Source organism: Gobio gobio (genome assembly GCF_949357685.1).
Source record: "Gobio gobio genome assembly, chromosome: 22".
NCBI lineage: Eukaryota > Metazoa > Chordata > Actinopteri > Cypriniformes > Gobionidae > Gobio > Gobio gobio.
The window spans coordinates 36740733-36762200 of NC_137118.1; the positions used below are offsets into that span (position 1 = coordinate 36740733).

At 38.2% G+C, this 21468-nt stretch overlaps 1 protein-coding gene across 1 annotated transcript; it reads right to left on the reverse strand.

Moving 5' to 3' along the window:
• Positions 1-5357: 5357 nt before the first annotated feature.
• Positions 5358-19855, reverse strand: slc37a4b (solute carrier family 37 member 4b). Its single transcript, XM_079804780.1, has 10 exons — positions 19768-19855; positions 18658-19026; positions 16081-16313; positions 14139-14391; positions 13426-13581; positions 13250-13335; positions 11254-11367; positions 7904-7969; positions 7644-7782; positions 5358-7567 (listed from the first exon to the last, which is right to left on the reverse strand). Exons 2-10 carry the CDS (start codon positions 18803-18805, stop codon positions 7401-7403), a joined length of 1362 nt encoding a protein of 453 aa, XP_079660906.1. The 5' UTR covers positions 18806-19026; positions 19768-19855; the 3' UTR covers positions 5358-7400.
• Positions 19856-21468: the final 1613 nt, after the last annotated feature.

Here is a 21468-nt window from a genome sequence, read left to right on the forward strand (position 1 = left end):
AAGATTTTCAATATAATATTATATAATAATATAATATAATAGACATATTTCTTTAGCACCAAATCAGCACATTAGAATTAATTCAGAAGGATCATGTGACGGTGAAGACTGTAATAATGTAATAATGATGGAAATTCAGCTTTGCCACCACAGGAATAAATTACATTTTAAAATATATGCAAATATAAAAATAATAGATCAAATAAATGCAGAATTAATGCGCATATACTTCTTTTTATAGAAAAAAGAAGTGCAGTATATATTCAGGCATTATATTTAGCTATGTATAAATATTCTAATAAATATATACAGTATATATATATATATATATATATATATATATATATATATATATATATATATATATATATATATATATATATATATATATATATATATATATATATATATATATATGTGTGTGTGTGTGTATGTGTGTAGGCCTATATATACACACGTACATAAGTTATTTTTCAATTTCAAGTTAAACGTGTAAAACAATTTTTGTAAATATACAGAAGGTAAATAATATAACAATAATATTTAAAAAAAAATAGGTAGGCTAAATCAGCCAAATCTGGGTAGTGTGTGCAAAATATTACAAAACCAAACCAATTTCTGACATAATTTATTGTACATTCTATACAGCATACTAAACTTTTACACCTTTATACATCATAAAGGATACCGCTGGTTGCACGAAATTAGTGTGAACTGAGTACATAAAGGGGTTGGACAATGAAACTGAAACACCTGGTTTTAGACCACAATAATTTATTAGTATGGTGTAGGGCCTCATTTTTTGCAGCCAACACAGCATCAATTTGTCTTGGGAATGACAGATACAAGTCCTGCACAGTGGCCAGAGGGATTTTGAGCCATTCGTCTTCAGTGGCCAGGTCACTGTGTGATGCTGATGGAGGAAAAAGTTAAAAAAGTTTACTAACAACTTTTTTAAGTGGCTCAAACATATTAGATCTGGTGACTGTGCAGGCCATGGGAGATGTTCAACTTCACTTTCATGTTCATCAATCCTTTCTGTTGCTGTGTGTATTGCATTATCATGCTGATACACGACACCCCCTTCAGGTTACCATGTCTGAACCATTAAGTGCACATGGTCCACCAGATTGGTTCAGTAGTCAAGCACAGTAGGGAAAGCCATGATATTGCAGCCTAAACATCACTGATCCACCCGTGCTTCACTCTGGGCAGCAACAGTCCGGGTTTTAAAACTCTTTGAGGGTTCCTCCACACTTTTAACTCCCACGGATATGAGAAATGGAGTGAAGACGGACTCATCAGAGAACACTACCTTTCACATTGTCCGCACCAATAAAACCGACATTTGGCATTGGCACGAGTGATCAAATGTTTGTCTATAGCAGCTCGACAGTGAATATTGACTCTGTGGAGCTCCCGATGAACCGTTTTGGTGGAATCAGGAAAGTCAAGGTGAGCATTTAGTTCTGCAGTGAGTTGGGCAGCTGTGGTTTTATGTTTTTTTGATACAATCCGGGTTAGTAGCTGGACAATTTTCAGACAGCTTCCTCTTGCATCCACAGTTACTCCTGTTGGATGTGGTTCGTTCTATGAGGTGGAATGGCGACATTACCCTGGATATCATAACTCCAGTCTCGATACACCATAAAGACTGTCCTGATCATAGATGAGCCAGCGAGACGCGCACCAACAAGCCCAGACAGCAAGCCAACATTGAATAAATATTGATTTTCCATCTGAATCATCATTATGGTTGATATCGAAATTTCAATACAAAATAAATGTTGAATCACCATTGCCATATCGATGAAACCTGACGTTATTAATGTTGATGGCAACAACATTGGAACAACATTGATCTATAGTTATCTTTATGATTGATTAAGCATTGATATTTGGTTTACCGGGCGATTGCCAATGTGTTGAAAAGTCATTGATTTATAGTTGACTGGGCAACGACCTGTTGTTGAAAAATCATCGACATATAGTTGACCGGGAAATATGATTGAAAATGCATCGGTGTTGGGTTGAGAACACGGCCGACACCAGTGCGAGATGCCGGCATTTTCTCAGCGTCCTCGGATGGAAACGAGTGAAAGACGGTTAAAGGTAAGAGTAAAGACCAAAAAATTATGTCATTAACTATTGTTTTTGTATAAGAGTATTTAGAAAATAATTTGAAGTCGGAAAAAGTCAGAAAAGAGCTTTAAATGGATTGGCAGTTTTCGCCTCAAGTCCGGCCTCTTTTATTTAACTGAAGAGACACTTTTAATATAGGCCTAGTGGGTTTTTATGTCTTATTTATACGTTTTTTGAAGTCTGTTAACAGAGGGCTATCAACAGATTCACATTTTAATTAATTATTTATCTTCGCGATCAACCTGAATGTAAAGAATACTTTCACTTAAGGAAATGAAACGGCAATATGTAATAAAGGTTGCATTATGTTGGTGCTGTTGAAGCGATAATTGTTAAAATGAATGTTTTGTATGTCATATTTCAGACTTGATGAGCTTCGTGTGTTCATTTTGCCTGCGCTGAGAGTTCTGATGTGCGAGGAGGCGCGCACTCGCGCATGCGATCAGAGGGAGATGAGGTTTATGGTAAGTAGCCTAAAGTTTAAAAATGTCACGTCGTTATCAGTTGTTTTGAAACCATGTTTGCTTTTTTGTAGATGTAACGTTACCAAGTCAGAGACCTTTGAGTGCTTCATTCTTTTGAGTTTTGGAGTTTAGTTTTTAGAAAATAAATGTTTCTGTTGTCTCATCCCTGTTTACTTCAAATTTTTATGCAACAACAGTATGACTTCTTGTTCACATTTTATTTAAATCATTGCAGAAGTCAAACCAACTATGGAGAAGTGGTCATCCTTCTTGGTCTTCCTTTCTTAAAGGGGTAGTTCACACAAATAAAATTGTTGATATTTACTCACCCTCATGTCTTTCCAAACCCAAAGATTTGTCCATGTTCGGAACAAGATAACAGATAATCAACATTTTCAAGCTTAAAAAATACAAAGTGATTGTAGAAGTAATCCATACCAATATTTATATATGAATGATATCCTAAATGTCATTATGTCAATTTAAAAAGACTTACAATGGATGGACAAAAATTGAGAATTTTAAAAATATCTTAATTTGTGTTCCAAAGATTAACAAAACTCTTATGGTTTTGGAATGACATGAGGGTGAGTAAATGACAATTTTCATTTTTTGGTGAACTAACCCTTTAAAGAGCAGCCCTCCAAGTTCATCAACATTTTTGAGGTATGTCTGTGTTAATACTTCAACAAAGTAGTAGTTTTCCAAAAGATATTTATATTTTTATTTAAAGAATTTTCTGGGCTATTTTTGGCAATTTGAAATGTAGTGCTTTGAATGTATGGGAGAACATGATAGGCTAGCCTACAACACTGGACAAATTGCCTTATCAGATCATTGAAAAATCCTAGGCCTAGACTACTGTATTTGTTTCCAAGTGTGCAAATATGTTCTATTTAACTTAAAGGCTAATTTTTTGCATTGTGCTTGTATTTTCTGTTTTAGATGCTCTTACACAGCAGATGAGGACAGTTGCCGTCACGCAATTTACTTTTGCCCAGGCTTTGCAAAAGTGGCTGCGCTATGCACCAGACCGGCAGGAGGGACTGGACGACAAATCATTCAGACGTCAGAGGACCATGAACTGTAAATAGGCTATAGAGGACAAATAATGAAATAATAAATTAATTTGTTTTTACCTTAAATAGTGTGGTGTGGTCAGTGTTTTAGGCTAGGCTTAGGCATACACGCTTTCAAATGTGCCATCACTTTTCAACATCCTGGCTGTAGATAAATCAGGATATTCATTATAGGCTATTTAATTTATGGCATTACATTTTCGTATGCCTAGCAATCATTTTATATGGCTTAATAATGATTGAAATTTCATTGAAATCACGTTGATCCTTAGTTCAGTTGAAATTTCAACATTGTTTCAATATTCCTGATAATTGAAATACCATTGAAATTCCATTGATCTATGGACAGGATTTCAACATTGTTTCAATATTAAAAAAGGGTGCAAAATGATGTTGAATCAACATCAGATTTCGATGTTGATTCAATGACTTAATGTTGACAACATAATGTTGATTTAACATAGTTTCAATGACTATTTGCTATCTGGGAGTTGTCCTTTTTTGAACTCTGAAATGTCTCCCATTACGTTGTGTGGATTGCAATATTTTATGTATAGCTCTGCTAATTCAATCTTTACATGCATTTACTGATGGAGCGTGAAATCAGATTGGCCACATATACAGTGGCAAGAAAAAGTATGTGAACCGCTTGCAGAATCTGTGAAAATGGGAATAATTTTAACTAAATAAGAGGAATCATACAAAATGCAGGTTATTTTTTATTTAGTACCGTCCTGAATAAGATATTTTACATAAACAATGTTTACATAGTCCACAAGACAAAACAATGACTGAATTTATTAAAATGACCCCGATCAAAAATTTATGAACCATTGATTCTTAATACTGTGTGTCGTTCCCTGGATGATCCACGACTGTTTGTTTTTTGTGATGGTTGTTCATGAGTCCCTTTGTTTCTGCTGAGCAGTTAAACTGCCTAATGTTCTTCAGGAAAAACCTCCAGGTCCTGCACATTTTTCAGTTTTCCAGTATCTTTTTCATATTTGAACCCTCTCGAGCAATGACTGTATGATGTTTTCACACTGAGGACAATTGAGGGACTCAAACGCAACTATTAAAAAAGGTTGAAACATTCGCTGATGCTCCAGAAGGAAACACGATGCACTAAGAGCCGGGGGGTGAAAACTTATTGAAAAATCAAGGTAAATTGTACTTAATTTTTCTTCCGGGACCCATGTAAGTATCTTCTGTTGCTTCTGAAGGGCAGTACTAAATTATAATTTTTTTATATTTAAACTAAATAAGAAAAATGTGGATGTATTCATCCTGTTCAAAAGTCCCCCGAGTTTCTGAAGAACATTGGGCAGTTTAACTGCTCAGGAGAAACAAAGGGACTCATGAACAACCATCGCAAAACAAAAACAAAAACTGCCGTGGATCATCCAGGGAACGACACACAACACTGAGAATCAATGGATCATACACTTTTGATCAGAGTCATTTTAATAAATTCTGCAATTTTTTTGTCTTGTGGACTATATGTAAACGCATTTAAATGCATTTTGTATGATCCCTCATATTTAGTTAAAATTATTCCCATTTTCACAGATTCTGCAAGCGGTTCACATCCTTTTCTTGCCACTGTATGTAGGCATGAAACCTCCAACATATTGGCCAGTGTTCTAGTTTCATTATCCAACCCCTGTATTTTGAAAACAAAATTCTTGCTTTAATACTGGAGGCAAAAGTACAAATGTTAAAGTGCAAAAGAACAATGTGTGTCTACTTAAAATGTGTGTTCACTGTAGAGAGATGATCCTCAATTCTCTGCACTTAGAGCTGTTACTCAACAGCTTAAGAATACATAGAAAGTATTCAGTCAAACAACATTCATGTGAAACAATTCATATTGAAACATACTATGAAAGTAAACAACTTTTTATACTTCAATCTGTAAACATTTCTATTCTTACAGTAATGCAAGTTCTGTTCTTCTTAGGATGTACAGTGGAGCCGCTTTATCTGTAAAGTGTGTGAATTTTGTAATATTGCTGCTGAATAAGCTCAAGAGAAAAAAAAAGTTATGTGATACTGAAGGTTATCTAAATGCAATTTAAAAATATACATTTTTAAAAGTGCAACAGTAACACTGGCATTAAAACCCTAAGAACAGTTCCTTAAAGGGTAAGTTCACCCAAAAATAAAAATTGTCATAATTTACTCACCCTCATGTCATTTTAAACCGAAGACTTTCGTCCATCTTCAGAAAATGAAAGATATTTATAAATAGAGATATTTTTAATGAGATTCCAGTCCCTCCATCAAAAGTTTATGCTATATGTATGTTCACTGATCAGTGTTTATATGTGAATAAAATCGAAATTAAATCTGTCAACATATAAAGCGATTATGTCTCTTCAGAAGACATGGATTAAACCGCTCGATTCACATGGATTTAAAGGGTTAGTTCACCCAAAAATTAAAATTCTGTCATTAATTACTTACCCTCATGTCGTTCGACACCCGTAAGACCTCCGTTCATCTTCGGAACAGAAATGAAGATATTTTAGTTGAAATCTGATGGCTCTGAAAGGCCTCCATTGGCACAATGCACGGTTCACTCTCAAGACCCTTAAAAGGTACTAAAGACGTCGTTACAAAGTCCATCTCACTACAGTGGTTCTAAAATAACTTTATGAATCGGCGAGAATAGTTTTTGTGCGCAAAAAACCCCTAAATAACCACTTATATAGTGATGACGATTTCAAAACAAGGCATCATGAAGCTTCGAAGCGTTATGAATCAGCGAGTCGAATCAGCAGTTTGGATCACCAAATTTCAGCAGTTTGCCGGTTTGACACGCGATCCGAATCATGAATCGACTCACTGATTCATAACGCTTCGAAGCTTCATGATGCCTTGTTTTGAGATCGTCATCACTATGCAAGTCGTTATTTAGGGAGTTTTTGCGCACAAAAACTATTGTCGCCGATTCATAAAGTTATTTTAGAACCACTGTAGTGAGATGGACTTTGTAACGACGTCTTTAGTACCTTTTAAGGGTCTTGAGAGTGAACCGTGCATTGTGCCAATGGAGGCCTTTCAGAGCCATCAGATTTCAACTAAAATATCTTCATTTCTGTTCCGAAGATGAACGGAGGTCTTACGGGTGTCAAACGTCATGAGGGTAAATAATTAATGACAGAATTTTCATTTTTGGGTGTACTAACCCTTTAATTTAAGATCTCTTTATGAATGCTTTGAAGCATCAGAGTTTTAAAGGGTTACTTCATTGATTTAGCATTAAGCTTTGTATCTGTAGAAACCCGGTAGTATATTAAAATGAAGGTACTTTTCCCACTCATATCCCCCTGAGACAGTCTATGTTTTTATGTAACTGATTAAAAAAAATTATGAACAGTCTTAAAGAAAAAAATGTATGTCTAACTTGTAAGACTAGTCTTAACGGTTTATGCAACCGGCCCCTGGTTTCACAGACAAGGCTTAAGCCTGGTCCCAGACTAAAATGCATGTTTGAGCAGTTTTAATTGAAAACATATCCTAAAATATATCGGTGCCATTGTTTTGTCTCAAGATGCACACCAGTAATGTTTTTTTCCCTAAGGCACGTTTATAAAATCTACTTAAATGCCCTAACTGAACCAAGTCCTGTTTGTGAAACCAGGCCCACATGCTATAATCGAGTGCTGTCACATTGGCAGGGCTCTCTGATGGGATCATTTTAATAACAAGATTAGTCCATCTTTTTAGACACGTGGCCCATTTTTGTCCGCATGTTACGTACACAGAAGAAACAAACTGTTGTAATAGCACAGCTGACTTCCGCTACCCAGAATGCCGTTTCCCAGCTGTAGCGTTTAGCAATGGTGCTGAATGGCAGGCCAGCAATGAATGCACCAACTGAAAGAATAATAAATTATTGTAAATGTACGGTTATATTATGCATTTTGTCATGAAACAATTTCTGCAGATTTACCATTTGCCATCAGAGCTACAATGGCATGCGATGTCCCACAGAAATTGGAGGGGGCGCTCTCACTCGCAATCACCCCAAACAAGGCAATTGGTCCGTATGAGGAAAATCCAAATGCAGCACCAAGAATCAAAATCCAAAGCTGCAGAACAGAAAGAGATTAAACATTTTTTGTATTAGACAACATTACTGTGAAAACCTAAGAATATAAAGACTGTTAATTAGTTTAAATCTCATTGTAGTGAATTATTGGAGCTCTATACCTCTTTCTCTGAGACACCAGTGAAGACTGAAACTGGATGAAGTGCCAAAACCCATAGCGGTGCTTCCTGAGGAAGCACACACAACCATTTAACTAACACAAGAAAGCACAAATTAGCGGTTTCCATCCAAAGCAAAATTGGAATCCCTGGAATCCAACGTTTCCATCCCATGTGTTCAAGAGAACCAAATTGTCACTTCCTGTGAAATTGGTGCAAAATATCAATCTGTAATAAAAATTGAAGTTGCTGAAATCGGGGAAGCCAGAAGGCACACACAAAACGTAATAAACGCTGTCATGTTATCTTGCCTTTGGAGGCGGATACCTGGTGTGTGAGAACGCAATCATGTGAGACAGTGATTTAGTATAATTTCCTTCCAGAACTGTGATGACAGACTATGGCTCAGGCATTTCAGAATGATCAAACCAACATTTGAGATGTTTTGCAATGAAATTGGTCAGCTGGTTAATCCAGTCAACATCCACAGATGAGACAAAGTCAGGGCCCGTCCACACGGAGACGCGCATCACTGTATACTAGGGGTGTAACCATGGGCGTCGGAACCATTGTATGTGGGTGGGACAAGACCCACCCACTTTTTACGATCATATTGGACCCACTCACTTTTATCGTCTCTAACATTTAGCATATGTCTGTTTACCTACCCCTAATCGATACACACTTATTATTAAACACATAATAGACGCTTTATTTCCACTTTTCTAATATTTCTTAATTTGTATTGAAAATAAATGCCTTTCCGATTTGATATGTGATGGGAAAACGGAGAAGATTGATTTCGGCGAAAGCGGGACTCGAACCGCGGGTCGATTTGTGTCAAAACTAGATGCCGTGCGTCTTACCCCTACACTACTATCGCTTTAAATGGTATGGCGATTTACGTAAATTTGTCTTTCCCACCTATACGTTTACCAAGTAAAGCTGTATATTTGTACTTAATGTAATTGGCATCTACTCCAGTAAAAAATTTCTGAGGACCCACCCACATTTTTTTTGCTTCCGACGCCCATGGGTGTAACGGTACACGTATTCGTACCGAACCGTTTCGGTACAGGGCTTTCAGTTCGGTGTGCGTGTGTACCGAACGGTTACGAATGCAATCTTTAACAGTTAACAGTCGGCTTGTTTTAAGCGCAGAACACACTTCAATCCTAGTTCCCACTCGAACATATTAAGTATTCAGTCCATTTTATCACGAAATTCAAACGATAAATGCCGCTTTGACGCTCTTTAATGTGACGACTGATCACTGTATAGGCGCGTCAATTCAAGCGGCCGCGGTGCGCGTGCGCGCGCGAGTGAACGCGATCATCTCTTCCAGAAGAATAAACATGTATTAATATCTTAAGGTATGTTGAGGATAACACTTACTGAAACGTATCATATGTCGTGTAATTGCTCAGTGTTTCAACCGCGGAAAGACGTCAAACAGCTTGTAAACAATGTCACGCATCATTTACCTCAGAGTCATTCAGTGTCCACAGCTGTTAATTCACTAGAGAAATCAACTCTTTCACTAAATATATGCACTATATTAGCCTATATATATATATATATATATTAATTCTACTTAACCTGTTAGTGATGTCTTGATTATTTAATGCTATGTTTAGATAAATCTGTCATGAAAATGACAGTCACTGTGTTAATGATTATATTTATACAACGAATTGGAGAAAAAAACATAATTTTATAATTTAGATTTAGGAGTTAATGCAAAAACTGCCTTATGTGAAGTTTACATGTTTGCACACAATGTGTTATTTGAGTGTTGATTATCCTATAACTAAACATGAATATCAGCTGGATATAGGCTTATAGTTTGGGCTCTGTTGTTAACCTTTAATATTACAGTAATAATGTGCAAGTAAGGGCTCCCTATATAGTTTACAGCATTATCTTTAAGAAACTTTTAGTTATAATTGAATTAATTTAAGGACAGACACAATTTTTTCAGTAAACCACTGTTTAATAAAAAATAAATAAAAAAGCAATTTTTTAAAACTGCTGTACCGAACCCGTACCGAACCGTGACTTCAAAACCGAGGTACGTACCGAACCGTCAGTTTTGTGTACCGTTACACCCCTACTGTATACGTATACATTTTTTATCGTATTGGCGTTTCGTCCACACGGATCCGGCATTTTGGGAGACTGAAACCGCTATTTTTTGAAACCGGGTCCTAAAGTGGATAAATCTGAAAACGACACCCTTGCGGTTTCGTGTATATAGCCAATCCGTATATTTTGTGAAACGGTGAGGTCATCACACCACATCCTGCGCGGGGAAGACTGAGAGGGATACAACTACGGGCACTGGGCATGCGCACATCAATACTGCGTTGTTTAATTACTGTATTTGCATAATTGTAAGGGTATGTTTAGGGTTGGGGTAGGTGTATGCGTTAATAAAACACATCTGGTAAGTACCAAATTTATTTATTGTTATTTTATTGTGAGATTTTACCTCACCTCCGACTGTTGCCGTACCCCTTCTAGCCACAACTCTTCTTCTCCGTTTTTAGTGCATTTCTGTGGCAGAATTACAGTGCCACACACTGCCCTGGCATGTTATACTACATCGTTTTGAGCCGTTTTCATGCTCTCGTGTGTACGCAGATATTTCTTGAAACGAGGAAAAAAAAAAGATTGGATAGGGAAAGTTCTGGCTTCGTGTGGATGGGGCCTCAGTTTGCGCATCAATGCATTTATTCGGAAAAAAAGATTTTCCATCGTATGTTATGTGCATGTCTTCTTATCGAAGTTTTAATGCATTTATGCGCATCTTTCCATTTCTATCCAGCTTTTTTCTGTGATATTCCAAAATTTGTATAAAAATATATGGATGGAAACATAGCTATTGACGCACATAGTCTATGTGACCCTGGACTACAAAACCAGTCATAAGTCGCACGGGTATATTTGTGGCAATAAACATTTTTCTTTTGTGCCAAAATCACTAAGATATTAAGTAAAGTATGTTCCATTAATATATTTTGTACATTTCCTACTGTACATATATCAAAAATTTATTATTAGTAGTATATGCATTGCTAAGGAATTCCTTTGGAATACTTTTTGGACAAAATCTGGACAACAGGCGATTTTCTCAATATTTCGATTTTTTTTGCACCCTCAGATTTTCAAATAGCTGTATCTCAGCCAAATATTGTCCTATCCTAACAAACCATACATCAATGGAAAGCTTATTCATTCAGATGTATAACACTAAATTTCAAGCAATTGACCTTTATGACTGGTTTTGTGGTCCATGGTCCATATAGGTCTTTAAATAATTTTGAATAATTTTTTGGATTAAAACAATTCACCTCTGGGGTCTCTGGTGTGATGGTAACCCGGAAGAGGTACATGGACACAGCCATGCCTGCCATCATCATCAGGAGTAGCCCATGGCGAGGATTACCATAGGTACCCAGCCCTTGCTGTAAAACAAGAAGTGACCGTTTAACAGATGACACGATCTCCATTCATAACTCACAAATTGATAAAAAAAATTGTGAATGCACCTATATAGCAATTAAGAGACATTATCCGTTATTTTAACAAATATTATCATTATTAAAGGGTTAGTTCACCCAAATATGAAAATTCTGTCATTAATTATTTACCCTCATGTCGTTCGACACCCGTAAGACCTTTGTTCATCTTCGGAACACAAGTTAAGATATTTTTGTTGAAATCCGATGGCTCAGAAAGGCCTCCATTGGCAGCAATGTAACTTGCACTCACAAGAGCCATAAAAGGTACTAAAGACGTCGTTACAAAGTCCATCTCACTACAGTGGTTCTACAATAATTTTAAGAAGCGACGAGAATAGTTTTTGTGCGCAAAAAAAAAAAAAACAATAAACCAGTGCTTGTCTTCCGTCTAGGCCTCTGATGTGAACTCACTAAGCACCACGACGCATGCGCGAGAATATGACGTAGCGCCGGCGTTCGAGCATCCAGGAAATGCACACTTTAGCCCCATTTTGAGCACTACGCCAAGACCTAAAGCACAATCAATGTAGAATTCAACAGCTTAGATACGGCGCGTCTTTCTCTGCTTGTAAACAAAGCTCCTCGCTTCCGGGTCATGTGTCAGAACGCCGGCTCTATTCTTGCGCATGCGTTGTGGTGCTTCGTGAGTTCACGTCTGAGGCCTAGACGGAAGACAAGCGCTTGTTGAATAAAGTTATTTGTCGTTATTTGATTTTTTTTGTGCACAAAAACTATTCTCGTCACTTCATAAAATTATTGTATAACCACTGTAGTGAGATGGACTTTGTAACGATGTCTTTAGTACCTTTTATGGGTCTTGTGAGTGTAAATTTCATTGCTGCCAATGGAGGCCTTTCTAAGCCATCGGATTTCATCAAAAATATCTTAATTTGTGTTCCGAAGATGAACAAAGGTCTTATGGGTGTCGAACGACATGAGGGTAGGTAATTAATGACAGAATTTCCATTTTTGGATGAATCAACCTTTTAAGGTCATTATTTTAAATGTATTATTAATATTTGTATTATTATTGTAGTATTTTAATTGTAATTATTAATCAAATATAACAGCCAATATTATCAATCTATAGCAACAAATATCATTATTAAGCATTTTCTTAAAGTAGGAGATTAATTGCAAATGGGTAATGATTAAGAAGTTGACTGAGGGCTAAAATCAAGCATCAAGGCATTATAATGTACACAAGAACAGATGAATAATGTTTTTGATAACTTTAGGCTGCATTTACATTACATGGTTCAAGTGACGCAATTCTGACTTTTTCCTCCCATGTGGCACCGATTGGATACGACCCACGAACATTCAAGCAGGAAAAAAGCATATGGATTCTGATATTCTCAGATCGGTTTCAGGCCCCATTCATGTGGAAAATCAATCTGATATGAATCGTATATGTGCATTTGCATCTGCCATGCAAGCGGACAGATCGGATATTCCCCTGTCAATGTGAGCCGTACGTCATTGAAAAATGGCAAATGTCGTCAACTCAGGTGGATACCAACCATGGTCACATGACTGTTTTCAATTTCAATTCAACTCAATGTTTTACTGAACTTGGTGTGAAACGCCAAAGCTTGCATTATGATTTTGTCTGGGTCCATTGCAAATCCCTCCGTTTTTACTTTTCTGGTCAGAATGTCTAAAATTTCATCGCACCAGCAGGAAAAAAAGGTCACAAAATCTGGAGCCCTGCTTATATAACCTGCTTCCAATACTGGCTGCAAAAAATAAAAAATAAATCTCTAATATAATCTGATATATTGTGCATTCCAAATGAATGGATTATACTTTAAACTGAACCCACCCGAGCAACAGCCCTGTCTGACAGATAACCAGCTCCAATGCTGCCAAAAAACCCACCAACTTCCAGCGCGCTCATGTATGAGCTTCCTGTACAAAACACACAAACACGTTAGCATCCTCACACAATAAACAATATAGAAAGCTTCAGGATAAACCGCTTTAAAGTACCAGACTCACCCATCATGGCAGACTGGCCTTTTTCCTGCATGAGGAAGAGCTGACCCCAGTCAGTGCAGGCGATCTTTACCCCAAACACAACCAGGTATCCCGCAGACAGCACCCAAAGGTACGGAGACAGCAGGAAATCTTTTAGACTGCTTTCATCGTTAGGGCCTGGAAAAACGGAGGAGACCGAGGGGATTGACAAGAGCAGTAGCCAATAGCAAACATGCATATTGTAAACAGCATAAACATAAAAACAACAAGCATTCTACCATTCAATAGTTTGGGGTCTCTTACTCTCACCAAGTTTGATCAAAAACACAGAAATATTGTGAAATATTATAATTTAAAATAATTGTTTTCATATTTTAATATTGTCCAAAATGTAGTTTATTCCTGTAATGCAAAGCTGAATTTTCAGCATCATTACTCCAGTCTTCAGTGCCACATGATCGTTCAGAAATCATTTTAATATGCTAATGCTGATGTGGTGCTCAAGAAACATTTATTATTATTATTATTATTATCAGTGTTGATAACAGAATAATCAACAGAAAGTTATAAAAGAAAACATTTGTCGTAAATCAAAATCTTTTGTAACATTACAAATGTCTTTACTGTCCCTTTTGATCAATTTAATGCGTCCTTGATGAATAAAAGTATTAAAAAGCATTACTATTTGTTTCTCTCCAGCCATATAAACGGTTTCTTAAACACTGGTTCCTTACCACCCTTCTTCCCTTTGCCATTTTTAGCTCCAGCCACAATGTTGGGCAGCCCCACATCACTAGGTTCATTCTTCACCGTCAGAAGGCAAACGACAGCGACGGCCATGCAGATCACCCCAGACATGGACATGATGATTCTCCAGTTATAGTACTGAACCAGCACTGTAGTGATGATGGGGCCCAGACTACCTGCCAGGTTCATACTGCAGCACAGGATGGCCCACCATGTGCCAAACTGAGACGGTTCAAACCACTGTAAAAAGCCGGAACAAGACCATTAAAAAAAAAACTTCATGGAAAACCCTTAACATAATGTCAATACAGTTTAAGCTATTTTCTAGAAAAGGCTTCTAGTTTATTCAACTAAGGTGTGTAGTACAGCGCCCCTAAAGAGACAAGGGCTGCATCTGAAATTGCATACTCTCGAGTAGGTACATATTTTGAATAAGTAATTACTTCATAACCGCTAAAAAGTTTGTAATCTGGACATACTACATTCACCATTTTGTCATCATCATGTGACCTACAAGCGTCAGTTACGTCGCATCACCTCCATCCACAAATCCACACAAACGCATCGATTCGCTTCAGAAGGCCTTTATTAACACCCCAGAGCTACACGGAGCATGTTATCTGACGGACAGATGCATTTTTTATGGACTTCAAAAACAGAGCAACTATTACTGCAATTATAATGCTTGGATTAACCAGAAAATTTTTTATATAACTCAGATTTTATTCGTCTGAAAGAAGAATGTCATATACACCTCGGATGACTTGAGGGTGAGAAAATCATGGGATAATTTTCATTTTTGGGTGAACTATCCCTTTAACTAAGATCGTTTCAGGAAACATGGATTAACGTTAAGGTACACCTTAAAGTACAACTTAAGAATGACGTAGCGTTAAGAATGTTTCGGGAAATCCAGCCCAGATCTCTTTTTTTTTTAACTCTTAACACCATGTCCCTGTATGGTTCACTTTGCTATATTTTGAAGTCAAAATTGCTAAACAATGTTGGATTATTTTTTTTTTATTTCATCTTCATGGCAAGACCAAAGTGAATAATAAAAAATAAAAAACATACAAATAACAACTAGCTCTAGTCTATAAAGACATTTTAAAGAGAAGATATATTCACATGGTGCCTTTTTAAATACACCACTTAATAACTTCTCTGTCTAATTACATTAAAAACAGAAGAGAGTTTAACAGTCATTGGAGTTTTACAAGGCATGATGGTTGTTCTTCACCTTTCAATGTGTGAATCTCAAGTGACCTAAACAGCAACTAAAACGAATTTGATCATACCTTTTGAAATGATTAAAAAAATAAAATCTTATACTAGGATTTATTTCATGTAACTTTTTCTGTTCCATTCGTCCCATTCCATTTGCCCAAAGCTGGATAGAACGTACAAAACCTCCTTTTGGGATGTTCTTGAAGTGAAAAGTCTACAATAATACTTGGGGGGAGGGGGGGGGTTTATCTAAAAAGACTACAAGATATCATCATCATTAGCATATCTAGGTAAACAATATTTAGAATCTGAAACGCAACTAAATAAGATTTACTTCTTTAAAATAAACCTAAATCCAAAGCAATGCCAGTTAACGACCATAATGCATTTGATGATCCACTGAAATGTATGTCATATGTCATTCAATATATTATTTATTTTACCGCAGCACAACAAGTGCTTCCACTTTTTTTTGGCAAAGTTAACTGCTGTTGGTTGCTTTAATTAGATTTAAGTGCATCCTAACTCTCACAGCTTGACTCCACAAGTATGTGGCTGGGATCAGCTGTTGCATCTAGTACACAGAGTGGCATTCATCAGTGCGAAGTCAGCAGTTGGAATTCCCAACTATTCCTGTCACATTGCCAACACTGGAAGACGGGTGAGTATTGACAGATTTTAAAATAAAAGGATCAGTCTTACCTTCCGGAGCACCTTTCCACACGGTGGCCAGCCGAAACCCTGACCAAACCCGTTCACGAACCAAAGCACGGTAAACATCATGACAGTGGAGGACCAGGAAAAGGCGATGTTTATGGTGCCCACGATGAAGAGCCCGATGGAGAAGAGCCAGCGGGCGCTGATCCGGTCTGAAAGCACTCCGCTAATAAACTTACTGATAGCGTAGGCCAGAGTCTGACTGCTGGTGATCAGCCCTGCATCACAGGAAACAGGAAAAGACAACTGAAAGAACCTACTCTGGGTGCTTTTGGCTCTGGCATGGATTTCTTAGTAATCCATAAAATACTGCATTGCAATACATAGAACAGGGGACTTCAATGTTTTTTTTTTTAAAGCCAAGGAGTGAATAGAAAGACAGAGCAGGGACCATATACACTATATTGCCAAAAGTATTGGGACACCCCTCCAAATTATTGAATTCAGGTGTTCCAATCACTTCCATGGCCACAGGTGATCACATTTACATAAGAAATAAAAATAGAAACAAGGATAATTAAAACTGTTTTAAAGAGAAAAAATAAATACAAATTAAGCACTTTGACATGCAGACTGCTTCTACAAACATTTGTAAAAGAATGGGTCGCTCTCAGGAGCTCAGTGAACAGGAACAACAGCAACTCAGCCACGAAGTGGTAGGCCACGTAAAAATCACAGAGCGGGGTCAGCGCATGCTGAGGTGCACAGTGCGCAGAATAGTGATGGCAAAATGAGGCTTCCTGAACCAGAGACCACGCAGACCCTTGTTTCACCAAAAGGTTCATTTCCTGAAGCTTCATTAATCATTGCTCACTAGTGACACCAATCTACTGTGCAAAGAAATAGCAGACAAATCCATTAATCCTGAGCCAATGACCTGAGCAGACATTTGTCCATTGCCTAGGTATAAAATAAAATGTGTCTTTCTCTGTCTGATTTTACTTGCACAAAGACAACTGTCAGACACACTGTTAATTAATCATTTATTTATACTGTGATCAACCTATCCAGCAGATGCCAAAGGACACCTAATAATAGAGGAAAAATCTATTATCTAACCTAATAGTAATAATGTAGTACAATACTGTAGTATAATGTAATAATTTATAGCCCTAACACATATGAACCACAATAACGACAATGACACAACTCTCTGACACTCACACTTCTACTAGTCCTTATATTTTTTTGAAACGCCACAACAACCACAAGGTGGCGCGAGTTTCGGACTGAGCGACACCGAGACCGAACCGATGACGTATTCCACACAAACCGAGGCCTTGTTTGTCATTGGTCACGTGATTTCTTCGTTAACAACACAAGCCTCGAATCGGGGCTTCATCTGGCACGCCCATTTATTCTCGACACAAGCTCCGACGCCTCAGTTCAAATGTCACATCACTAGCACAGAAGTCGCCAACTTTCTGCAGAGTCAATGCAGACCTCCAAACTTCGTGTGGCCTTCAGATTAGCTCAAGAACAAGTGTGTAGAGAGTTTCATGGAATGGGTTTCCATGGCTGAACAGCTGCATCCAAGCCTTACTGGACTCTAGGTACTTGCCTGAATGCATTGTGCCAAGTGTAAAGTTTGGTGGATGGTGGGTTTATGGTGTGGAGTTGTTTTTCAGGAGTTGGGCTGGCCCCTTAGTTCCAGTGAAAGAAACTCTTAATGCTTCAGCATACCAAGACATTTTGGACAATTTCTTTCTCCCAACGTTGTGGGAACAGTTTGGGGATGGCCCATTCCAGCTCCAACATGACTGTGCACCAGTGCACAAAGCAAGGTCCATAAAGACATGGATGAGCGAGTGTTTGTCCTGACCTCAACCTTTGGGATGAATTAGAGCAGAGACTGCGAGCCAGGCCTTCTCGTACAACATCAGTGCCTGACATTACAAATGCACTTCTAGAAGAATGGTCAAAAATTCCTATAAACACACTCCCCTGAACCTTGTGGAAAGCCTTCCCAGAAGAGTTGAAGTTGTTATATCTGCAAAGGGTGGGCCAACTCCATATTAAACCCTACGGATTAAGAATGGGAAGTCATTAATGTCCATGTGCATGTAAAGGCAGGGGTCCCAAAACTTTTGGCAATATACTATACACTACAGTTATATATAGTTCGAGGTCTGTAAGATTTCTAAATGTTTTTGAAAAGGTCTCACCAAGACTTAAATATATTTGATCAAAAATACAGTAAAAAATAATAATAATAGTTTTAAATATTATTAATTTAAAGTAACACTTTCTATTTAAAATATAATTTATTCATTTGATGGCAAAGCTGAATTTTCGGCATCATTACTTCAGTCTTTAGTGTCACATGATCATTCAGAAATCATTATAATATGCTAATGCTGATCAAGAAACATTATCATCATCAATGTTGAAAAAAGCTGCTGCTTAATATTTTAATATTGTATCATAAATGTCTTTACTGTCACTTCTGATAAATTCAACAACCTTGCTGAAAAAATATTAATTTCTTTACAAAATAAAAAATAAAACAAAACACACCTTACTGATCCCAAACTTTAGAGTGGTTACACACAACACACTTACCAAGCTCTTCTTTATCCAGATCAATCTCCTCCATCACTGATGGCATTAGAAAGGAGAAAGTCTTTCGGTTGAAGTAATATAGCATGTAGCCCACAAACATTGCGATGAATATAACAGTGCGGTAATATCCATAATCTGCTGCTCCCATGATTGCAGTTGTGAGATTATGAATTAATACAAAGAAAAAATGGTTCTAGCACTGGACAAAAGCCTTCAGTTCTGTTAAACTTTACGACCTTTCAAAACTAATCCAAAGGTCTAAATCATTTCATCTGACTTTTAAGGGGTGGTGAAGATTTTCAGCTCCAGGTTCCTTAAAGTTGCATGGGTGACAGGCGGTCTCTCTTCGGCCGGCATTCACTGCTGTGCCTGGAAAACATCTCAGAGTCAGTTTACTTTGGTCTCTATGCGAGCAGCTTTGCCACAGCAAAGTGGACCTGCTACATCTGAGCAAAAACAAAGACTCAGCACTATTTAGACTTTCACAATCAAACAAATCAGAGGGGAACAATGGACGCTTTCATGAAAAGTCTACACTTTCTACAGACCTTGTGTGGTCTAAATGCAAAAGGGTTACTTTAGTGGCCATAGAGCATGAGAAGGGGGCTCTCTCAGCAATATTAATTTGAAACATGATGCAGGAGTCAAGGGAACATCTCTTGCAAGAATGCCAAAACATCGGATAAAAATAACATGATACTTGTTTGCTGCACATTGCAGGTGGACACATGCACTCTCAATGTAAGAATGGATGAAGACGATGTGAATAAAAGAGATGTTTTTGATCATCCTGCGCTTATTGATACGTTTAAATCGCCCTTGACAGCGCAAGCGCGCTTTGGTACCAGCACGCGCAACGCACGAGATTAAAAAAAACGCAAAACCGCGCGTTGACGTCAGTGCATCAAAACGGCGAATGCAGTAACGACAGTGATTCTGACCTCAACAAGCGTCCTCAGTACCACCATGCGTGCGGACTAAACGTGTTGATTATGTCATGCTAAGATACATAGAGGTATTTCTCGACATATATGGACTTTATGCAATCTTGTTTGAACAGTTAATGTTGCTTGACAGTTTTATATATTAGGAAGAAGGAATAAATTGTACCTCCTCGACAGTCCGAGCTCGCGTTCAGAATTCACGCCGTTGCAGCAGGAGCTGCTTCTCTAATCTCTGTTCTCGTTGGCTGTCAACCTGTCATTTATGGAGTGGTGGGCGGGCTTTAGTTTTCTTGCAGTCCTCGGTTGGCATTAAAATAGTTTCAAGTTACGTGTCGCTTGCTACTGCAATAACCTGCACGTCCTAGCAATAACGCTCCAGAGAAATTATTTGTTATTAAAGCGTCTATGTGTTCACAAACCACTGCTAATTTTAACAGAAAAGCATGATTTGCGTGATTTGACATTGACAGCCAATACAAATAATAAACAACAATTGCCTGCGTTTGGACAAAGACCAGTCCTTCTGAAATTATTCATTTTTGACTAGTCTTTTGCTTTATATTTATCCCTGTCAGTCTTCACAATTTCGCAAATGAATTCCGCATTTACACCCATCAGGAATAACATTATGACCTAATTTTGGTCCCCTTTTGCTGCAAAAACAGCTCTGACCCCTTGAGGCATGGACTCCACTAGACCCCTGAAGGTGTGCTGTGGTATCTGACACCAAGATGTTAGCAGTAGATCCTTTAAGTCCTGTAAGTTGCGTGTTGGGGCCTCCATTGATCGGACTTGTTTGTTCAGCACATCCCACATATTCTCGACTGGATTGAGATCTGGGGAAATTGGAGGCCAAGGCAACACCTCAAACTCCAACTCGTTGTTGTGCTCCTCAAACTATTCCTGAACCGTTTTTGCTTTGTAGCAGGGCGCATTATCCTGATGAAAGAGGCCACAGCCACCAGGGAATACCATTTGAAAGGGTGTACATGGCCTGGAACAATGCTTAGGTAGGTGGTACGTGTCAAAGTAGCATCAACACGGATTGCAGGACCCAAGGTTTCCCAGCAGAATATTGCCCAAAGCATCACACTGTCTCCGCCGGCTTGCCTTCTTCCCATAGTGCATCCTGGTGCCATGTGTTCCCCAGGTAAGCGACACACGCACCTGGCCATCCACGTGATGTAAAAGAAAAGGTAATTAATCAGACCAGGCCACCTTCTTCCATTGCTCCATGGTCCAGCTCACATGCCAACTGTTGGCGCTTTCGATGGTGGACAGGGGTCAGCATGGGCACCCTCACTGGTCTGTGGCTATGCAGCCCCAAACGCAAACAAACTGCAATGCATTGTGTACTCTGACACCTTTCTCTCAGAACCAGCATTATCCTCTTGAGCAATTGGAGCTACAGCTCGTCTTTTTGATCGGACCACACGGGCCAGCCTTCGCTCCCCACGTGCATCAATGAGCCTTGGCCGCCCATGACCCTGTCGTCGGTTCACCACTGTTCTTTCCATGGACCACTTTTTATAGATACTGACCACCGCAGACCGGGAACACCCCACAAGAGCTGCAGTTTCGGAGATGCTCTGACCAAACTCGCTCAAATCCTTACGCTTGCCCTTTTTTGCTGCTTCTAACACATCAACTTTGAGGATAAAATGTTCACTTGCTGCCTAATATATCCCACAGGTGCCGTCCTGATGAATAGATTATCAGTGTTATTCACTTCACCTGTCATTGGTCATAATGTTACACTTGATTGGTGTATATGTGGATAGGCCTATGTATTGAAGCGTGTATGTGGACGCTTGTCAAAAATGGAAGTTTTAAGTCAAAAGTTTTATTAAAAAAAAAGTTTTATTAA